Genomic DNA, 21,560 nt, shown 5'->3' on the forward strand with positions numbered 1-21,560 from the left:
AGGAGATACATGTTGTATTTTTGTATTAAATTGTACTTCTATGGGTCTGGGAAAAGAGCTGCCGGTTTCTTAGTGCTCTTTCTAGGTGAAACAGGGTGAGCAGCAGGTAATGCACATTGTGCTGCGAGTGGAGACATGTAAACCGACTTGAATGTTCTGTTGTTCTGCAGAGAAAGCATGTGTGCTGGTGTAGGCGTGGCCAAACAGCAAGTACCTGCCTTACAGAGAACAGTAATATGATCTTAAAGAGGGCGGTGGTAGAAAAATAGTCATACAAATCACAGCCTTTTCCTTTCCCATGTTTAAAGGAGCAGATCACTATTTGGGACTTGCGTGACAAAAAAAACAAAACAGCTTTCGTATCGTGAGAGGCAGTAAATGGACTGAGCATTTGCATGGATTTTTCTGTCATCTAAAAAAGTTGCAATGCCAAATTTAGGATCAAGGAAGAAAGACAACCCATCCAGAATGGACAGCCACAATGAAGATCTGCCACAGGTACGGTTTCAGCTAATATACGATGTTATTAACTGCAAATGTGCTGTGATGTACATGTAAAGTCAATACTTGTGAAGCTCACCCCCTCTTGCTTTCATTACCGTCACTTCAGGGCAGTAAGAGAAACCTTTTTGGTTTATTGAAGTCCCTGGAGCATTTCTTACTTCCTCAATTCAATCTGACTTCCCTGCTGCTCCGACAAAAGAACACAGTTACTCAGAAATGTGACAGATAATTCTGTTCCTGTAAATCTCATGATGAACAGATGCAGATACTGATTGAACTTTGCCACGCAGTACTTCCTCTTTACAGTTTCAGTGACTCTCTTATCATTAAGAACTTGAACAGCAGCACTACGGTCGAATATTGCCAAATTAAAATACTGCATGGTAAATAGAAGAGCATGAAAGTAATAAAGGAGGGAGGGCTGCTACACTATGATTTATGTGTTAGTTTACCAAATGCAACGCTAGATTTAGAATCACCATCTTGAATATTGTTCGGACATATGAACCAACATTACAAGTTTACAACAGGGGTAACTTCTTAAGTACACACAGGGTAATTAACCTAACGGTACTTTTTACTGGCTTGTTGTACTTTCAGTTGAGCAATGAGGATCAACTGAGCATCATGAACAAGGTGAGGAACGGAGAGTGGTCCATCGAAGACGCTCTGAAGGAAGCCAGGAAGGAAAAGAAGCAGCTGTGCAAACAGAACAGCCAGACTGAAGAGGTACCAGCATGTTTAACCTTCGTCAACATTACATTCGTTGTCTTTCTGAAGTGTTTACATGGAGGTTGATTATATATGGCACAGTTTTTCAGGAGAAGTTCAAAAATACAAGTAGGATTATTCGACATAATGGACACCAACCAAACACCCTTAAACTAATCTAACTTGAACTACTAAATGTCAGACAGAGGGGGGAAATAGAATAATTAGACCTTGTAAACATGTCACATTAGAGGCACTAAATACAAATATGAACCTACAAATTAGTATAATAGGGCCCCTTTAAACCAAGCTTCCTTACCATTCGATTGGCTGTGATTTCAAGTTCACAAAAGCTTATAAACACAATCGTAAGACATAATAAACCCTTTTCAAATACCCTAAAATCCTACCCAAACTACTAAATGTCCCCAAAACATTGAATACATCAGGCTAAACGTTGGTTTAAAAATGTATAAGATATGATAAACACATTACATGGGAAGATAATGATGGAAAGAGCTGCTGAAAAACACATTATAAGTGCTGTGGAACTGAACTAGGCCAGTGAGCTGCGGGCTGTACAAAACAAGAGACATGGAGGTTTTGCTTACAACGTTTTCCATCTCCCCAACACATACATGTGTTTAAATCATCTCATCTAAAACTGTCTTGTAAAATGGAAGACTGGTGCCCCACATTTCATCATCTACTCTCTAGATATGGTCATGCTAATAAGCTGCTTAGCCTGCTGGTTAGCTTTTCAAAACACACCATTGTAAGTCCAGTTTGATAGGCCCAAAGGTATTGTGTGAAGGAATGTGGAAGCGTTTGTTCTACACCTACCAGGAAACAGTTTAGCCGATGATATCATAACTTTTTTAATAGAGATAGTTATCTTGATACTTTCTGTTTTTCATTCAAATGTGGTATTTCCTTAAGGTCTACGTGTTTCTAATGTTTAGTTTTTGTGCTTTTGTTGCAGGAACAGCAACCCTCACAGTACAACTTCAGTGTTCACAAGCACAACCGCTACAGGTGGCAGAAGCGGGTTCTTCAAGTGAGTTCAAATTAACAAAACAAAACAAAGATTATAAAGGTATGCTATCAGGAAGTCTGTGAGTCTTTTTGCCAAAGCAACTCACACTAAGGCTGCTAACAATGCCCACATGCTGTTCAGCTGGTATAATGTGTACAATGCTTACCATCTTAGTTTAGCAAGTTAGCATGCTAGCATTTGCTAATTTGCAAGAGACACAAAGTCTATCTGATGCTAACGGGGGAGGCATTGCTTTTGCAGGTATTTGGTCCTAAACCAAAGATTTACAGCAAGTCAACAAAGTTAGTATGAATCACCCACAGGGGAACATGAATTCATTAAAAAGCTTCCTTGGCAATCCATCCCTTAGTTTGTGAGATCATTCAGTGTGTATCAGCCCGCTAGCATTGTTAAAAAACACTGTCAGAAGATAACATTTTTTACTGTGTTACTGAAAATAATATATGAATTCAAACCCCCTCATTGTGATCAACCCAGATTGATTTTAAAACCAAAATGCTGTGCAGCATCGAGAAAGGCATCATCAAGCGGCAACTTCTCTTTTCGATTGTCAAGAGTTGTGATGAAGGAGTGGGTTCCAGGTTCTCCATTTCCTTTAAAGGATATCATGATTATGAATTGGAGGCCACTTCAGTGGAAGAAAAAAACAAGGTAAATGTATATTTGTGGGAACTCTAAAGAACCTGTCATTTGTGTCGAAAAATGTACATCCAGAGAGAACGAAACGTGTTATTTTTAAATTCCTGTTTTCTACTATTTTCCGGCGGGTGCTTCTCAGATAATGCAGCTTGTGAATCGGATCATTTATGCGAACATATACAGTGACCCTGAAGAGTGTAATGCAGAAACCCCTCAGGAGCCTGAAGCCTCACAGAGTCTTCGTGAAGGCGTCTTGTTGCTGCACAGAGGCGGCTTGGCATCGTTCAGATGGGTGAAGTACGGATGTGTCTTTGTTATTGTAACGATACTTTAGTAAAACAGATAAACCCCGTTTATGATAGTGATGAGAAATGTCAGGTTGGCAAACACCCTAACCCAAGTTGAGACCGGGAGGACGTGTGTTGAAGCCGCACCTGAAAAAAGCTACACATTGTGTAGACCCAACATGTAGTCAGCTTAGCTTAGCATACAGAAAACAGGAAGCTAATCTGACTCTGCCCAAAGATAACACAACTCATGCACCAATATATTAATTAAAAACTATACAAATGCCATAAACGGTATTTGGTGATTTAGAAACAAGAATTTCTGAATTTGAATCTGAATCTTGAGTTATTTTTTTAATCCAAAATATCAACATCAGAAACCAGTATAGGTGAATGAGTTTATGCATGTGTTTGTTTCAAACCTAATGTTTACCTAACCCTAACCCTAACCCTGTGCATATGTACTTTGTTTACATATCGACCTATTGAGTAAAAATGTAATTAAACCCTTAAGAGAGTTCATTATTTCTTCAATAGTAGAGGACAGCAAGTATACTTCCTGCGAAACAGTTTGTGAAGTTCAGTATATAATACATACTGAATACAGTTGTTATTTAGTATATGTATAGTTCCTCTCTTTTTTACCTTCTCCCTTTTGTTCCAGATATAAGGTACAGCTGCGTCCAGGCGAGCTTACAATGGTCCCCTTTAAGCACCGGGGCCCCGCTGACGGTGAGGGGTCGTCCTCTCCGGCCGTCCCCATCGTGGTTCACCTTTCGGACGGAGACACCAGAGTACCGAAACCTCAAGGCTCCGACACGTTCACCCTGATCACACACAAGAATGAGTACCAGTGAGTACCTTTTTTTTACTACGACCTCCACTAATGATTGATTTTTCCCTCTAAAGTTTTTGCATGATAACACGTCAATAATGACCATATATCTCGCCAAATATCAAAGATTAGAGAAAGACACAAATCTGATCTCATGTCATACTGTATATAGTAAGAAATCAGTCAGAGGGAGCAAACCAATACTTTAACTTTAATACTAATAAGAACGAGATGCTATCAACAGCAAGAAGGCCATCTTTGAAGGATAACAGCGTCGGCAACCTGTTGACTAACCTCACGGCGAGCTCATTAGAAGTAACACTTTCAATTCAACTTTACAAACGTGGTCGATAGGCACTGTTGTTTAGCTGGCTGTAACATTTTCACAACAACCAGCGAACAAAACAAATAAAGACCATTGGATTAAGTTTCATATGTCTCCCCTCATGGACATTTTACAAAGGGGAGGTAAAGCCAACACCAACAAGAGATGTAGAATAGTTTGGGTATCAGCCAACTGCTGACTTTACTGCAAGTGTCTAAAGGAATTGCTCACCTAGAATAACACAAGCCATTATAGAAGGAAAGAGATTACAATTATGAAGTGACGCAGTATATATAAATACTTTTAGATGTATTATGCTTGATAAGCCACTGTTTTATTGACATTCATTTAGCATAGCACTTGCTATCTCATCTTTGTCTGTCAAGAGCTTTACTCTGTAGCTTTACTCCCTTCAGCCCCTCAATATTGTAATCTCTTCTGCCATGCATTTAAAAAACATTGGATTGTTTTATGTAAAACATTAAAAGTATGCATTAGGATGCAGCCTTGTTTGAGTTATAATGTCATACATATAGGCCTCAACTTTTAACTACCAGACAAAGGTAAAATAAAAAGGGAAGTGTGCAACTTGATGTTGACAGGATAACAACTGATGACTAATGGAATTGTGTGAGTAACATTCTGTTTTTAGACTTCTCTGTTTCAGTGTGTGTACTCTGTATAAATGCTCTGTAGTTGATCTGATTGAAATTGAGATTTTAAATCTCAAAATCACTACAGTATCTGTCAGGCAGAAACTTGGGACAACTCATTTGACAGAAACCTTAAAACTGAACTAACTGACTGCTAGGGTTAACTTTGATTTAAACATTTGTAGAATACTAAGAGCTTTATTGAGTAGGTGTAACTGTATTAAGGGTTAAACTCATAACTTTATAACTTAAGGTTTAATCTAATTGTAAAACTATTGTGCCACTGAAAAGATACAATAACAACTCAGGAGTGAGCCAGTCTAGATTTCCTTTTGAGGGCCACCAGCTGCAGAGAGTTAACTAATTAAAGGGGCGTGGCCCCACAGCTGTGATAACTCAGCAATCAGGTGTCCCTTTTAGGTAGCACTTTGCTGAAGCGTCAGCTTCAGCCTGACAAAGGATTTTTGATTGAGCTAAGTATCGCTGGTGTTTTATTTTCTTTTGTTTTTTAGCCCCTCATGCTATAATCATGTGTATATTCTCCATTCCTGTTCGTGTGTCTTCTCGCAATTATCACTGGCGCCGTGTATCTCCTACTCGATATAACCGGCCAGCTCTCGTCTATCCCACATGCTCCACTGAGATCCAACATCTAGTTTCAGGGGGCCTGTGGAACTGCCAGTCAGCTGTTCCTAAGGCTGACTTCATCTCTGGCTACGCTTCCCAGTCTCTGGATTTCCTTGCTCTCACTGAGACCTGGATCACTCCATCCAACACATCCACCCCAGCAGCTCTCTCCACAGCATATTCCTTCTCCCATACACCCAGACCCACTGGCAGAGGAGGTGGCACTGGTCTCCTGGGCTGCATTTCACTTTGATTAAATGGAATCCTTGCGTCCCTCACTTGCGTCCCTCCCACCAGGGAAGCATGGAGAGACGCAAGGAAACCACGAGAAGCAGGGAAATTAGTTTTAAGAGCAATGGGACATCCTTTCCTCCGGAGCGTCACGTGAAGCGACGTCCGTTTGTGATGACGCTGCACAGCTGATCGTCTGACAGCAGCTCTCTCCCCGTTATTTTCACAAACACCCCCGCCTCTGTTAATACACATTTACTGACACAAACATTTGTATCATCTGTTGTAGACCCAAATAAATAAAATCAAATAAGAACTCATTCTCAAAAAGATAAACGCCATTCTTAAAATGTATAAACGAACAATTAGTTTGATTAATATTGATTAGAGTGCACAATAGAAATAAAATAATTGAGAGAAGAAAAAGAGATATGCTATCAAAACCCAGTTAGATTAACATTCATTGGATTGCACACTTTGTTTGTGTGGATATGTAGCAAATTCACATTTTAAATAGTAGCCTACTTAATGACTGCGGTTTGCCAGTTGAATTAAAAGCTAATCAGGCTTTTAAACCGAGTGAAATCAAGGAATTCATGCCTCAGCTTTGACTGAATGGAAATGATAATACATTTAAATATAAAACGAAAAAAGCGATTATGAAAATGTTTCCAATAAATGAAGAAAATGATTTTTGACCACTTTATTGTTTATTGTTTAACAAAACACTGTATAAACTGAGGAGTGACTCCCGTGAGTTCATATTTTCTTCACTCCGCTGGGAAACTGCATCGTCCAATCAGTGAGCGATACACAGTAAGGGGGCGGGCGAGTGTCTGAGGATTCTCGATTATCGATCCTCCGGCAAAAATAAGGCCACTGGGACGTTACTCAAGATGCTGCACTACTTCTAACTTCTCTGTAAACCCGCTTCACACATCCGATCACTTCTTCATTTCATTCTCTCTATCCCTTTCCAAACATGACAAACTAATCTCTTCTCACTCTTAACCTGTCCGCCGTAACCTTCGTTCCCTCTCCCCCTCTACCTTTGCCTCATCGGTGCTCTCAGCCCTCCCTTCCTCTGACTCGTTCCAACTCCTGCCTCCAAACTCTGCTGCAGAAACCCTCCTCTCTACTCTCTCATCCTCTCTGGACCCTCTCTGTCCTCTCACATCTCGGCAGGCTCGTCAGTCCCCTCCTGCTCCCTGGCTAAATGACGCACTGCGAGCTAATAGAACCATCCTTAGAGCGGCCGAGCGGAAACGGTGGAAATCCAAACACCATGACGACCTCCTAACCTATCAGGCTCTCCTCTCCTCTTTCTCTGCTTCGATCTCTCAGGCAAAAAGCACTTTCTTTCAAGATAAGATCCAATCTTCCTATTCCAATCCCAAAAAACTATTTTCCATCTTCTCCACCCTCTTTAAACAACTCTCCTGTTATCTCCATCAGAACAACCTTCTGGATCCGCACCAGTCTGGTTTCAAGGCAGGTCACTCAACAGAAACTGCTCTCCTTGCTGTCACTGAGGAACTGCACACGGCTAAAGCAGCCCCCCCCCCCTCCTCTGTCATCATCCTTCTGGACCTGTGTGCTGCATTCGACACGGTGAACCATCTGATCCTCCTTCGCACTCTCCAAGAACTTGGAGTTTCAGGCTCTGCACTTTCCCTCCTCAACTCATACCTCAAAGACCGCACCTACAGCGTAACTTGGAGAGGGTCGGAGTCCGACCCTTGTCAATTAACTACAGGGGTCCCTCAGGGCTCTGTTCTCGGTCCCCTCCTCTTCTCCCTGTACCCAAACTCGCTCGGATCTGTCATTAGCCCGCATGGTTTTTCATACCACTGCTACGCTGACGACACCCAATTAACTCTGTCCTTTTCTCGCTCAGAGACCCAGGTCGTCGCACGCATCTCTGCTTGTCTAGCTGACATCTCTCAGTGGATGTCTGCTCATCACCTCAAGCTCAACCTTGACAAGACTGAACTGCTTTTCCTTCCGGGAAAAGATTGTCCCACTCTTGACCTAACAATCAACATCGGCACCTCTGTTGTTTCCCTGACTCAGACTGCAAGGAATCTGGGTGTGACCCTAGATAACAAACTGTCCTTCACTGCAAACATCGCTGCTACAACCCGCTGCTGCAGATACACACTTTACAACATCAGGAGGATACGTCCCCAGCTGACCCAGAAAGCCACGCAACTTCTGGTCCAGGCTCTCGTCATCTCACGCCTAGACTACTGCAACTCCCTCCTGGCTGGTCTACCTGCATGTGCCATCCGACCTCTGCAGCTCATCCAGAATGCAGCGGCTCGTCTGGTCTTCAACCTTCCAACATTTTCCCACACCACGCCGCTCCTCCGCTCCCTTCACTGGCTTCCGGTAACTGCTAGAATCCACTTCAAGACACTGGTATTAGCGTACCATGCTGTGAATGGATCTGGCCCTTCCTACATTCAGGATATGGTTAAACCATACACCCCAGCACGTGCACTCCGCTCTGCATCAGCAAAACAGCTCGCTGCACCCGCACTGCGAGGGGGACCCAAGTTCCCATCAGCAAAAACACGTGGGTTTGCTATCCTGGCTCCAACATGGTGGAATGAGCTCCCCATTGAAATCATCTCTTTAGACTCCACTTCGAGCGATAGAATTACTAACAAAGCACTTATATAATAATAAAGGACTTGCTTATCTAAAGCCAGTTGAGTAGCACTTGAAACGTTTTAGCTCTATGAAACCTGATGTACTTATATGATTCTGTTTTCTTCAAGTTTGTATCTTGTTGGTTGAATGCACTTATTGTAAGTCCCTTTGGATAAAAGCGTCAACTAAATGCAAAGTTTTGTTGATCTCTTGCAGGTTTCGAGTGCCTGTGCCAGATTACACCCCCGCCCCTGCAGGTGTTCAGGGCGAGCGAGACGCCTGGGTTCGCGCCATCGACAAACTGTGCTCAGGGTGGAAGAGGAAGTCAATGGGCGAAAACATGTTTGTGGGAATACCGGCTCTACGACATCTTAGCATAGCAGAGGAGCCAGAGGACACAGATCTCCTGTTGATTGGTGGAATAATCACTTATCCTCCAGTTGATTATAAAAATGTAAATCCCCCTCCTTGTGGTGAAGATCATTTATCAGCTGAAGACACGAGTAAAGATGATCCCACAGCTGATGGGACAAAGCCTGTCCCTAAACCTCGCATCAGTAAAAACCTTGCCGTTATAGAGCCTGATATGTTGCCTCCCGTATCATCACCCACATCCCCCGGTGTCTCTGCCTCATCTCCCCTGACCCCCCCTGACCCCTCACCCCTCACCTCTGCCCTCACATCATCCTCCACAGCCCCAGAGTCTCCTAACCCAGAGCCTGTTGTGAAAAGGCCTCCCCCCCTGAGCACCCCGCCACCTCCACCCCTGAGCATCCCGCCGCCTTCACCCCTGAGCATCCCGTCGCCTCCCCCCCTGAGCATCCCGCTGCCTCCCCCCCTGAGCATCCCGCCGCCTCCACCTTTACCCTTCAGCTTCATGAATTTTAAAAAGCCACGCACCAAAGCCTTCCACTGGGACGTAGTTGGCACAGATAAGGTAACACTGTCACTTGTCAGTTAAAACTCCATCCATCAGAAGACTGTATATTACCATATTTTAAGTATAAAGCTTACAAAGTGACTCAGTGTGAATTATTCATATTTAAATGTGTATTGTATGTCTTTTTAAGTGTTTTTATTATCGTGGCACTGAAAGGTCGGTTTCAGCTTGGTTTCACTTTATTAGAACCTCATATTGCGTCATTGTTGAGAATTATAGTCTGTATTATCTGTCGTTTATTGCTTCCCCAGCGTTGCTCTTTTGTAATGTTAACATTGATTTCCTCCTATAATGGAGTTGTCTCACTCACACACAATTTGTTTCTTGGCAGATTGCAAAATCATTTTGGAAAAAAGAAAGCACCGGGAGGATTGAACTCGACACATCGCGCTTATTCGAGCAATTTGCCGTTAAAGACATGGGGACGTTTTGTGCGTCTGAGCCGAGCACCACGCAGCATATTATGCTCAACCAGAAGATTGCACACAACTTCAGTGAGTAGCTTGATAATGAATGTCTGAGTGCTTATTTGAAGTTGCTTATTGTGAATAATGTCTGTTATAATAGTTGATTTGCAGTGTTTTATCATGCATTACAATGTTCATGTTGAAATTAAAGGGAATCCTTCTGGAACTAGTCAGATCAATAAGCTTTAAAGGGGCCCTTTTATGCTCATTTTCAGGTTTAGTGAAACTCCCTCTGGTGGGAACTTTGGGATTTTGGCCTTTGCAGACCATTTACATGCACAAACCTATATCACACAAGAGACACCAAATAAGCAAAAAGGGCCTTTCCCAAAAGTCGTTGTGTGAAATGAATCCAGCAGAGGGAAGCACCACATAGAAAGAGAAACCAGGAACTCTGCAGAATCAGTGTTAATGTCAGTATTCATTTTCATAAATGAGACTAAAACGGCCCATTATGAGGAATCTGACCTCAATCTATTAGGGGAGGGCTGTTAAATGATACCAATCTGCTCTTTTAAAAGTATGAATGAAACTATAATGACAGTGTGTAACGCATATAGATGGATGTTCCTCCTCTGTGTCTGCAGGGGGCAGTGTGTCATCAATCCTGCAGTGACACAACTATCCATGCAATCTGCAGAGCTTTTGTAAAGTAGAACATATCTCATCTGTAACGGCTTTTCACTTTTGATTAACTCAGTGTGCGTGGCGTGTATATTTCAAGACCCTAGGGGAGAACATCTCAGAAGCTTCCTCTCAAAGACTCTGTGTGGCGATAAAGATGTGGTGGTGGAGGTGGGCTTCTTAATGGATTCGGTGCGAGTGTACAGGCTGGAAATATAATTAGATATCACATGTTGATAAAATATGGAAAGGGCATCTGAGCGACAATGGCAGGGATTTCCTGTCCTGGCTCAGAATACAGGCTTTCAGAATGTGTGCTCCTGCCTGACCTGGAAACGTTGGTTGTGTCAGGAGCTGGCGCTGAGAGGTGACAGCCTGCAGGCAACCTGAGGCCATGCACATTCTGCTGGAGCTTTTGAAGAACAAGGTGATCTCTCTGTCTCTTCTTTGGTCTTATTAAAACTGATGAACTAAAAGTGACTATTCAGCATTGGTGGAAGAAGTATGGACACTTTTAAAAGGAAATTAGCAAAAGTGTAATGTTAAGACAACTCAATACAAAGTAAGTAAATCCTGCATTATAACAGTGTCTAATTACTATCAGGAAAGTTGCTTCAAAATTGTAATCCATTACAATTAATAGTTACCTGTAAACACTTTTATCGGTAACCAAACCTAAGCATCACAATATAAAAGTAATTATTTCCGTTATTTTTGGATTATCTGTCAAATGCAACTGAGCAATGTAAACTTGGATTTTATTCGGCATATTCAGGCAGTAGCCAATAGAATAATGAAAGTGCACATACTATAGTATAAAAGAAAAATAAATAAGAATAAAATCTGAGAGAAAATGTTGCGTTTGATTGCATAGAGCTAAGATATCACACACTATTTAATGAACATTAAAAAAAAAAAAACATTTTTTTTATTGTAACATTATAATCCTGATAGTAATCCCACTTCTTTAGTAATGTGACAGTTATCAGATTACATCTTTTTTTATGTAACTCAATGGGGAATACTATGACCTTTTTTTGTAATCCCGATTACGCAATCTGGTTTCATGTAATCCCCCAAACCTGATTACTATTAGCAAAATTGAAACTATCATAAAGTTTTAATAATACAGAGAAATATAAAATAAATATACATTTTACAATGTATTATTGAATATTTATAACTGATGCAATAATAGTAATAAGAGGTAATGGTGAAGCTACATTTTCATCTGACTGGCAGTAAAATCAAAGTTTGACATAGAACAACATGCTAATAGCAGAGTAGGGTACAAATCCCTGTAAACTGATTTAATCCATTATAAAAACAGAAGAACTTCCTCAGGATTCAGATCTGAAATGAAGCCATATATTTATACAACAAATAAAATGATAGGTCTTCTCTTCTCTCTCTATCTCCTGGCATCCCCCCTCCCTGCATTTGGTTGCATGTTTATCACCACAAACCATATCTCGTTTTTTTGCCACACTATTTAATCATCTGATCCCATTTCACTGGGAGCCATGCATGTGACATTTCTGTGTTGTTGTTGCAAAGATAGCAACATCTCAGCAGATAGTCATGCTGCACCTCCATCAGATGATGCCTCAGGTGGTCAATAATTAAACAAATAATTCAGAACTGTTAATTGGCGTCAGACATAAAGCCGTACCTCTTACTGTGTACATAGCGACTTTAACAACAATGTGTTTGTTGCAATTAAACACTGAGGTAGATTGGATGCGACAGTTTGAGCAGGTGTTTGAGTTAGAGTTTTTTCTTATGGTACTCACGTTGATCCTTGTGGGCAAGAAAGAACAACATCGCGTTAAGAATCCATACGACAATGGCTCTAAGGATTCATGTACTTGTTTTTAGTATTTGAAGTGCTCGACAGGAATCCAAAGGACCTCTGACAACAAGATTGTTGCTTGTATTGATTGTTTTTATCGCCTTCTTTAGAAAAATACCTACAGAGCAGAATAGAGAAGGTACAGTTTGCCTGTGAATGAGTACTGAATGAGGGATTCTGTAACAATAATGTCCGTGGCGGTCTCTTCACGTTCAACTCAGTTTTAGTCATGTTGAAATTCTGATGAAATCACACTGGCCCTCTTTGGAGAGATCAGAGACTAGTAAAGTACTAGGTCTGTTATTTTAGAAAAAAACAATACTATGTAATAAATACTCCATTACAGGTAAAACAATCCTGCATTAAAACATTTACATATGATTAGCGAGATACTTAAAGTATCATAGAGGGTGATTCATTTTGATTGTTATATTTTTGATATGAATCGGTGAACAGCGGCATTTTATTGTTATAGCTAACGTAGACCTAATTTCAACCAATAAGCTATCCAGTGGCCCTTTATCTAAAAATTAACTAATATACATATAGTAATTAATTGTAGTGGATTAAAAGGAACAATATTTTCCTCTCAAAAGTAGTGGAGTAAAAGTATAGAACAGCGTAAAAAAAGGAAAAATAGTTCAAAAGAGTTCAGTGAATCTTTCTATCTCTGGGTGAGATCCATTGTGGCGCAATCCTATTTCAAATTCATGTCCAGCTAATGTGGTTATTTACTTTGAGAGTCCCCATGCACACGGCCTATTTAATGACTGGAAATGTCGCACTCCTAATTAAAAGTACACCTGTGGCTTCCTGCGCCCGGTGGGGAACACTCTCCATCTCCATACTCTAATTTGCCAGAGCAATGGCCAGCTTGTCTGAGTGCCAATCAACAAAGGGCTTGATTTACACATGTTATTTGAGGACAGAAGCCGAGCCATTGTTTTTGGGGCCACAGGTAGTGCTCAAAATTGCATGTTTTCGATATTTAAAAATTAAACCTCATTTAAAAATGGTACATAAGCCTGCTGTTGGTCCTGGTGAGGGAATTAGCGTATCCAGGCTTTAATGTCAACGATTTAGAGACGTGCTGATTTTTGCATCCAAAATGCTTAACATTTAATATGATTATTTGATTGATTTTATATATCCATCAACTACTGATCCTAAAAAGTATAAGCTTGGGAAATATAACGACCCTTTTTTATGTTAAAAGTTAGATAAGAAGAAGGAAACCATGTTCATTCAAGTTACGGCCAGCAGCTACTTAGCTTAGCATAGCTTAGCTTAACGAAGAGTATAACAAGGGGGTAACAGTTAGCATAGCTGTGTCGGACAGAATCTACGTAAAAAGCATCCTCAGAAGCTCACTCATGTGTTAGGCTATAGCCTGTCTTGTTTGTCTTGATCTTAACAAGAAAAAAACTAGTTGCAGTTCTACACAAGCTACGATCTAGAAATACATGGATTTCTTAGCTTACCCAGCAACTGTTGTTTTTAGATTTAGTTTTTTGAGCGGATTAAAAAAACATGATGTAACATGTTAATTACTGAATTTAAAAAGAGTGGTAAAATAATGGTGTTACATTTATGACAGAGCCAGGCTAGCTGTTAGCATTTTCAGTCATCTAAGCTAACTGGCTAGTTTCATAGACAGCAGTATTGATCTTCTCAACAACTCTCTTATATTCACAAATCGTTTAAGTATTCTTTTTATATGTCTTACAAAGTATTTGAAGCTTATCAAATATGCAGTCCAGCTACACAAAGCTCTACTTTAGGAAGAGTTTTGACCCGAAGTTAGTTAGTTACAAAGCTCACAACTTATTAAAAGAAAATTGGACTAGTGTCTGAATCTAGCTCAAGCATCTCAGCTGTGTGCAACTCACCAATGTGTTTTATATATGCATTTAAAATTCCTTCAGCCGGCTCCTAATGAACGATTCTCACAGCTCCTGAAATATACAGAGGCATTTTCTGTAATACAAAAAATCAGCTTTGACTTGATAGAATGCACATTTCTGCATTTCCCCTAAGGCATCTTGGGGAAAGTAATTAAGCAAAGGAACCCTTTGTCTTCAGAATGCTTTTCGAGTCATTTGATCGCAGGATAAGAAGACTATCTGTCAAGAGGAAAGCTTTCATGTACTATTGAGTGTGTTGACTTTTTTTTCCCATATCTATTGTTCTTCTAGACATTTTCCTCAAAAGTTTTCCCGTGCTTCCGGGAGAGCTGAAGGACAAACTGTTCGTCATTAACGAGCAAGATGGAGGCCTGTCTGATGGGCAAATCACGTCTCTGAGGAGGTATGACTTTGTGCCAAAAAGCGCTGATTGGTATTCATTCCTGATATTGTCACAACTGGAGCCGAGAGGTGAATGGCATTTCGCCGCACGGTTAATGGGCGGTTGATGTGTGAGAGACAACAGCTTTGAAAAACTAGCCGCTTAGCAACTCAACAAGGGATGTGAGTGCAGTCAGGACAAAGTGAGAAACCACTGCAGGTCATGTGAGGAGGAGGCTCATGGTTTGCACAGCTGCCTCCACAATGTTCTAATACTAAAGAGCAGATACATACATTTTTTATCTCCAGTTATTTGCGGAGATGGGAACTATTGACATGCCCGCGGGAATATATCACTGGAAGTGGGTAAATGGTTCCTGACTGGTTTCCGCAGCGACTCTTGGGTGCTGACTTCCTGGAAGGAGAGCGATCTAATGCACTGTGTGGGGGGCTTTATTTATTCTATAAAAACATAATATATATATTAATGTGCTGCGGCGTGGGCCTGAGGAATACAATTTTGAAAGAACCACTCCCAACAGGTGCTGCAATATTAATGGCTGTTGCTACTCCAGTTGCTCATGAAAAAGTGAATGCCTTTTGCTTTGAGGTCAGAACGCACAGAAATGTCGGAAGGAGGAAGTCCAATTTAAGAGGGGTTCAAAGGCAGTGCGAGTGAGTAAATGGCCGTTCCCAGCGTCTTGTTTTTTTAGAACTACTTGGCTTTTAATCACGCCCCACTATCTGGGCCACTGGAAATAAATGTAATGGCATCAGTTTAAGGCGGGGAGGTAAAGAACATGTGATGACAGAAAGATGTGAAAAGGGGAAGGTATGTGATACAAAAATAAAAACCTCCCCAACTGTCACATGCATTTTTAATATGTAGGTTTTTATTTTAACTGTTGGATATACAAGGAGCGATATACTTTACATGGACTCAGAACCACATAGCTTAAATGTATTAATCAGCCTAAAATAGCAAGCAGATAGGCTAAATACCTAAACTTCATATATAAATATAAAATTAGCTACATTTTTAAAAACAGCTAAACTTTTTATGCAGAGGTTATCAGGGGGGCAAAGCAAACAATTAGGAAGAGGTTTTCCTGTATTTTGTTTTAATACTATTACTTATTAAAAAACAACAACATTCTATTATATTTACAACTTAAATGTCTTCAGGCTGTAGAAATCCAACTCCCGAAAAGTTATGATAAACAAACAACAAGAGACTAGTTGGTAAACAAAATGGAGCAATTAAATATTTGCAGACACTCGTTGTAAGCAGTGGATGGGAAAGAACATCTAGAGAGCCTTAAGGTATTAACAAGAATAGTAAAATTGTAATGTTTTGTTTCAAGGTACGTCCCCACGTTGGATGATGTGGAAATGTACAAATCCCACAAAGGACCTGTGACAGAGCTGCATATTGTGGACCAGTACATGATGGAGGTACAGTTAATAGCTCTTAATATTAACAAGGCTCAAGATTATCATAATTAACAATGTTATCAGGATTTGATATGAACAGGCTGACTGAGTGGTTGAGTCGACAATGCACCTGCCTCTTCTTTTTCTGTGGGTGTCGTGACAAGCTCTTAGCATTCATGTGTTATCACCTAGTAGCATGCAGCCTTCTGACCGTGTGGTCGGATCCAGGCTGCAGGAGGGAGGCAGATGAGCAGCAGGATCAGCCCACAGTGCCTCAGGAATATTTGACACTTGTCATAAGGCATTGCCTATAGAAACCTTGTGTAAGGCCGGAGGCAAAATGATTTGGTGCTGGACTGCAGTCGACCTGAATTACACCAAATAGACAAAATAATCAATCATCTTAGGCATTCAGGTGTTGCAAGAAAAATGGTTACCAACTTAGGTGATTACTTACTCCTTTAGGGGGTTTTCTTTCCACATTATATGTAATTGTCAGTTGCTCCACACATTTTCTCCCAAAAACTCTATGAATAATGAAAAAAGATGACTTTTTTTTTTTATGAATCATCAAAGATTGACATGTGTTAGCATCCTTATCACTTGGAGTAAGTGAGTGAGTGTATCCTCATCTGCTCTCAGCTTCTCACTGCATAGGATAGTGTGTCATATAACCAACATGCATTTTTTATCATCATGATCACCATTTTCAACAGAAAATCCTTATCCCCGGATAATGAATCTGATAGATGATCCTATGTCTAGTATTCTATCTAGCGCCCAGTCTTTAGCAAATGTTAGAACCCTAACACGTTAAATTGTGATGGTGAACCTGGTAAAAAGAATACCTGCTAAACATAAGCATGTTAGGATGTTTTGGGATATAAGCACAATGCTTACCTCAGGGTTAAGCCAAAGAAAGAATCCTCACTGCTGGCATGGCTGTAGAGAGTTGAATACACATGTTTTTTTATTCTAAGTAATCACTTTCACAGAGAGCACATAACCGTAACATCTCAGAACAAATGTCGTAACATTAAAGAAGAACTGACCTTTTCCCTGAGATAAATCTAATCCTAATCCTAAACTGTGGACTTCACAGTTTGTACAGAATATCAGTATGACAATACGACACCCTCTGTCCTTAGACCCTCACATCGTACAAGGAAAATATTAGGTCTTTGTTTGTTCTTTAATCCTGCCTGTCATGCTTTCTCTGGAAACTTCAATATCATTTGCAGAAATCACACAAAAGAGTATTCCTTTTTAAATCTGAAATCTAGTGAACAGGAGTCTCTGATCCAGGTTCAATTATGCAAACTACTCAACCTATAAGTGAACACTTGAAACTGTACATGTTTGCCTTAGCATGGAGTCAATGTGACATTTTAAAGACAAGGCGCATTGTGCAGGGTGGCATTCTGGGATTTCATTTTATTTTGTGGAAATAGCCAAATGATCACATGAACTTGATTCCTCACACTCATCCTAATATCTCTCCTGAGAACATGTCAATCAAAAGTGCCCTTTGGCTTTTAGGAGACGCTCTCTGAGCTTGAGCGAGATGCTCTGACAAGGCGTAATGATTTATTAGAGGTTAGCCCTGACTCAAAGGTCGACTAGGCAGCTCAGCCAATCGCTTCGAGGTGTCAGGCCTTCACTTTCTCTGTTAAATCAGCCTTTCGACAGGCCTGCAGCTCTCCACTTTAGCCCGAGGTAATCTCACCAAAGAGTCTGTGAGAACGAGTCGCAGCGACATCATTTCCCCTCAGTATCTCCCTGCTTTTTAGATAATAATAACATGGAAATGGGTTGTGTGATGATGTGATAATTGCACTCTGTTCTGTATGCACACAGCTCATTACACTCACTTCTTCTCCCCCGCTGCAGATGTGCAACATCCCGTGTCTGAGCACACAGCTCGACCTGCTGCTGACTCTGAGAGAGCTTCCGATCGGCATGAAAGACCTGCAGCCAGTGAGTTTTCTCCATCACCTACGGAGAGCAATCAAAAGGTTGAATCAGAGGTTGAGCTGTTTTTAAAGTCGGTTTCGATTCCTACAAGCTGAAATTGGGTGAAGCCGCACGGCACAGGAGGAGAACAAGTACATGCTAATGTATTCTAATGTTCAGATACATACAGGCGGAAAGTGTCATTAATACATGAAAGCTTTTCTCCCTCCTGTTTGAGATTTACGTTTGAAGTGGTGGAGGAAGTGGTTTCTGTATTTGCTGGATTGTAAAGTGTCTTGAAAACAGAAAGGTAGGACAGGCACTTTAAGACACCTCTCCTCGTGTGACTGAGAAGAACAGATGGATCTTAATCAAATCAAGTTTCACTTTTCTGTCGGTGGTGTAAATCATACATAGTTTTTTTATCGTTATCAGAAAAACCAATAAAAATCCACTTTGGAGTTTTCCCAGGGGAGAGCTGTGGAAATATTTCTTAATTTTACTTTATTCAACAAACTTCTGGACTCTCTTCAAAGACAATCACTCAAGCATGAGTACACATAAACCAAATACACACCAAGTTACTATTTAAATAGATTTCTTAAACTTGAAATTTGAAACAATGTTAAAAAAGGGCCCTATTCTACTTATCATATTTGTATGTAGTGTCTCTACTGGGACATGTCTCCATGCTTTAATGTTCAAAAAGCTCTTTATTTCTCTCATACTGCCTGTGCTGCAGCACCTCTTTTCACCCTCTGTCTGAAACCAGAGCCCAGTCTGCTCTGATTGGTCAGCTGGCCCGCTCTGTTGATCAACCGCTTAGAGATGTCCCGCCCCTTAGCCTATCACGTACAATGTGTTGGAGCGCTAGCCAATAGAAGCGCAATTGTTATGTAGTGATGTCATTTTGTTTGTGAAGTAAACAAAGGAGTCCAATGGAGGCGTTTAGGCGGGGGGGAATGGAGTGAACTTTGCGATTTTAGCCTTTGCAGACCATTTACATGCACACAAACCTATAGAACAACCCCAAAAGGGCCCCTTTAAGGCTCGCACAGTGTATCCAGACATGTCCAGTTCAACATTAGTCAGACTAATCGTTGACGCTCGTGCAGAGGATTGTTGTTTATTGGCGTTGAGGACTGCAGGCTGTGAAGATATTGCAGTCAGACCAGAGAGAGTACCTCCCACCTCCTCAGCTGTTTCTTCTTTATTCTCTCAGCCTCTGTTCCTTTCTGCATCAGTGCTTCAGTCCTAATCTCTTGTCTGCTGACAGTTTGAGAATAAGAGGAACAAAGGATAAGAGTAATGGCACTGTAATCCGTTGAAGGGGACAGTCTTTTCTCTTTGTCTTAAACACAACATACTGTGAGCAGGCAAGATGACTTGACAGGAAAGATTCGCTTTTTCATTAAGTTTCAATTTAGGCATGGCTTTTTCTTTCGGATGTTGTTGCTCTTTCTGCTGTGTTGTGACTCGGATATATATTTAATAAGATTGTTCTTTTAATTAAACCATAGTTATTGTGTGCAGGAACAAAGTATCTTTCTTTCTGACATACGATCCGCATCACGATACAATGTTCGGGCATGAAAAAGTGAAGGTGCTTTGTTGCAGAAGATTCTAAAATCGGTCAATTCTCTGACAGCAGACTTCTTAAGACCCGAACATTAAGGGGGATTTACTCGCCAGCAGACAGACATGAGGGCTTTAGGAGACAAAATGGAGAAGTCCCCTACCTATGATGTACTCGTTGGTGCTTCGCCTCACTGTCAGGATGTCATGTTTTCTTCTGCATTGTGGATCTGGCTTCTTCTTTAAACTGTGCTCGGTGTGCAAGTATTTCCAAATATTATTCAGAGACGCAAAGACACAAAATCAAAGCAAGTGATTCTTAGACAAGGAGATCTCTGGACAGGGAGGTATGACTGGTAGAACCAAATATAACTTCATCAGCACATAGATATAAAGAACTCAAGTAAAAGTTGTACATGTTTGTCAAATAAAAAGAGATAACCAAACAATTAACGCAGGGAATCAATAGTATAGAATAATTCTTTATTGTGTCTTTAAAGTGAAGACCTGCATAGAATATAACAATGGCAATTTGTTCTATAATAATTAGGGATGCTCCGATTGATCCGCCACCGATCGTTATCGGCCGATATTCACTCTCAGCTGATCGATCGGTGCTCTCTAATAAAGGCCGATCGTGAGAGCCGATCACATGACGTAAAATACATGACACTTTTCTCTAAGCTCGCCAAAATGGCTCCACCAGTCTGGCAGTATTTTAAGGTGTCCGAAAAAGACAGTAAAATAGGGGTATGCAACGTGTGTGAAGCAGAAATCCTGCAGCTCCGCCCGCTGTGACGGACCGGTGAGCGGAGCAACACACACACAAGAGTTAGACCTAACACACTTAGCTATTTTATCTACCTCTGGAACAAGCTAAACTAGTTATACATATATTTATTCTTCACTGTCGGGTCACTCATTACTGGATCAGTGAGCTGCATGAGACGATACTGACAGGCTGTCAGGAGGGAGAGAGAGAGGCTCCCGTTATTTCTCTCGTGTTATTCTCCAAAGTGAATGTAAACTTGAATAATGTACTTCATTTGAATGTAATAATTATGTTGGTTGTTGTTTGTGGAAGCGTCAGTGAAGGAGCCCCATTAACTGAGTTTTAAATGAAAGATCCCCATAGGCCCCGCCCACTCGATTGGATCGGCCGATACTGATTCCGGCGATCGGCCCCAAAATTGGCGATCGGAGCATCCCTATTGCACAATTTACTTCTTTACTTATTTTTGTAAACATTTAACCTTAAAGCTAGATATCTTGTACTCTAAAAACAGGCTACATAACATTATTTATGTTTTAAACAAACTAGTTTGCTATGATTGTACAGATGGTTTTCCGCAAAGCCAGTAGATAAGAAGAAGCTGGATACTCATTTTCTCTCCTGTGTTATTCTTTGTGTCCCACTATAGTTCTGGGGAGTTATTCTTAAAACAGGAGGATATGGTGGGAGCTGCTGTCTGGCATGGACTTTATTTGGACTCATTGTCAACGAATACAATTCCCATAGCACCGACTGCTTTTTTTTCCTTCCGTACACAGCATTGGCAAAACCTAAAATACCAGCTTCATTTCTTTTCAGCTTTTTATAATAATGTCTATCCATATTCAACAGGATCTGTTCAGCGCTGGTTAAGCAGGGACATTGTGTGATATTCTAGAGGGATATTTGTACTTGACACAATTGCATACCAAATAATGATCCTGCCAAACAACAAGGCTCTGATTATTCATTGTATGTGGGTCAAATGAAGTGTTGTGAGATTGATGTTTATCCTTGTAATTTATAATACTAAAGCCTCAAGTTATTTTTGTCGACACAGTCAGCACAAGGAGCCCGAAAACAAGCTCCGGGTGTACACCACTTACAATGTCACAAAGATGTTGTGTGAAGAAA

At 40.8% G+C, this 21,560-nt stretch overlaps 1 protein-coding gene and 1 long non-coding RNA gene across 2 annotated transcripts in view; one reads left to right on the forward strand and one right to left on the reverse strand.

Moving 5' to 3' along the window:
* The first annotated feature begins 272 nt into the window (after nt 1–272).
* The window catches only part of LOC307035154 (uncharacterized protein), a 38,228-nt gene continuing 16,940 nt past the window's right edge, over nt 273–21,560 (forward strand). Inside the window, exons 1-11 of the mRNA XM_079674202.1 lie at nt 273–498; nt 1,105–1,233; nt 2,198–2,272; nt 2,750–2,923; nt 3,051–3,208; nt 3,863–4,051; nt 8,741–9,461; nt 9,796–9,958; nt 14,603–14,714; nt 16,057–16,147; nt 18,017–18,103. Of these exons, the coding sequence (XP_079530328.1) occupies nt 427–498; nt 1,105–1,233; nt 2,198–2,272; nt 2,750–2,923; nt 3,051–3,208; nt 3,863–4,051; nt 8,741–9,461; nt 9,796–9,958; nt 14,603–14,714; nt 16,057–16,147; nt 18,017–18,103 (1,971 nt within the window). The 5' untranslated portion in view covers nt 273–426. The remainder of the gene's footprint in view (nt 499–1,104; nt 1,234–2,197; nt 2,273–2,749; nt 2,924–3,050; nt 3,209–3,862; nt 4,052–8,740; nt 9,462–9,795; nt 9,959–14,602; nt 14,715–16,056; nt 16,148–18,016; nt 18,104–21,560) is intronic.
* LOC307035156 overlaps nt 16,173–21,560 on the reverse strand; it is a 28,952-nt gene continuing 23,564 nt past the window's right edge. Inside the window, exons 2-4 of the long non-coding RNA XR_013807032.1 lie at nt 17,998–18,121; nt 17,027–17,068; nt 16,173–16,493 (exon numbers count right to left, since the gene is read on the reverse strand). This is a non-coding gene — a long non-coding RNA (uncharacterized lncRNA). The remainder of the gene's footprint in view (nt 16,494–17,026; nt 17,069–17,997; nt 18,122–21,560) is intronic.

This window comes from Notothenia rossii (assembly GCF_949606895.1).
Source record: "Notothenia rossii genome assembly, chromosome: 4".
Lineage (NCBI taxonomy): Eukaryota > Metazoa > Chordata > Actinopteri > Perciformes > Nototheniidae > Notothenia > Notothenia rossii.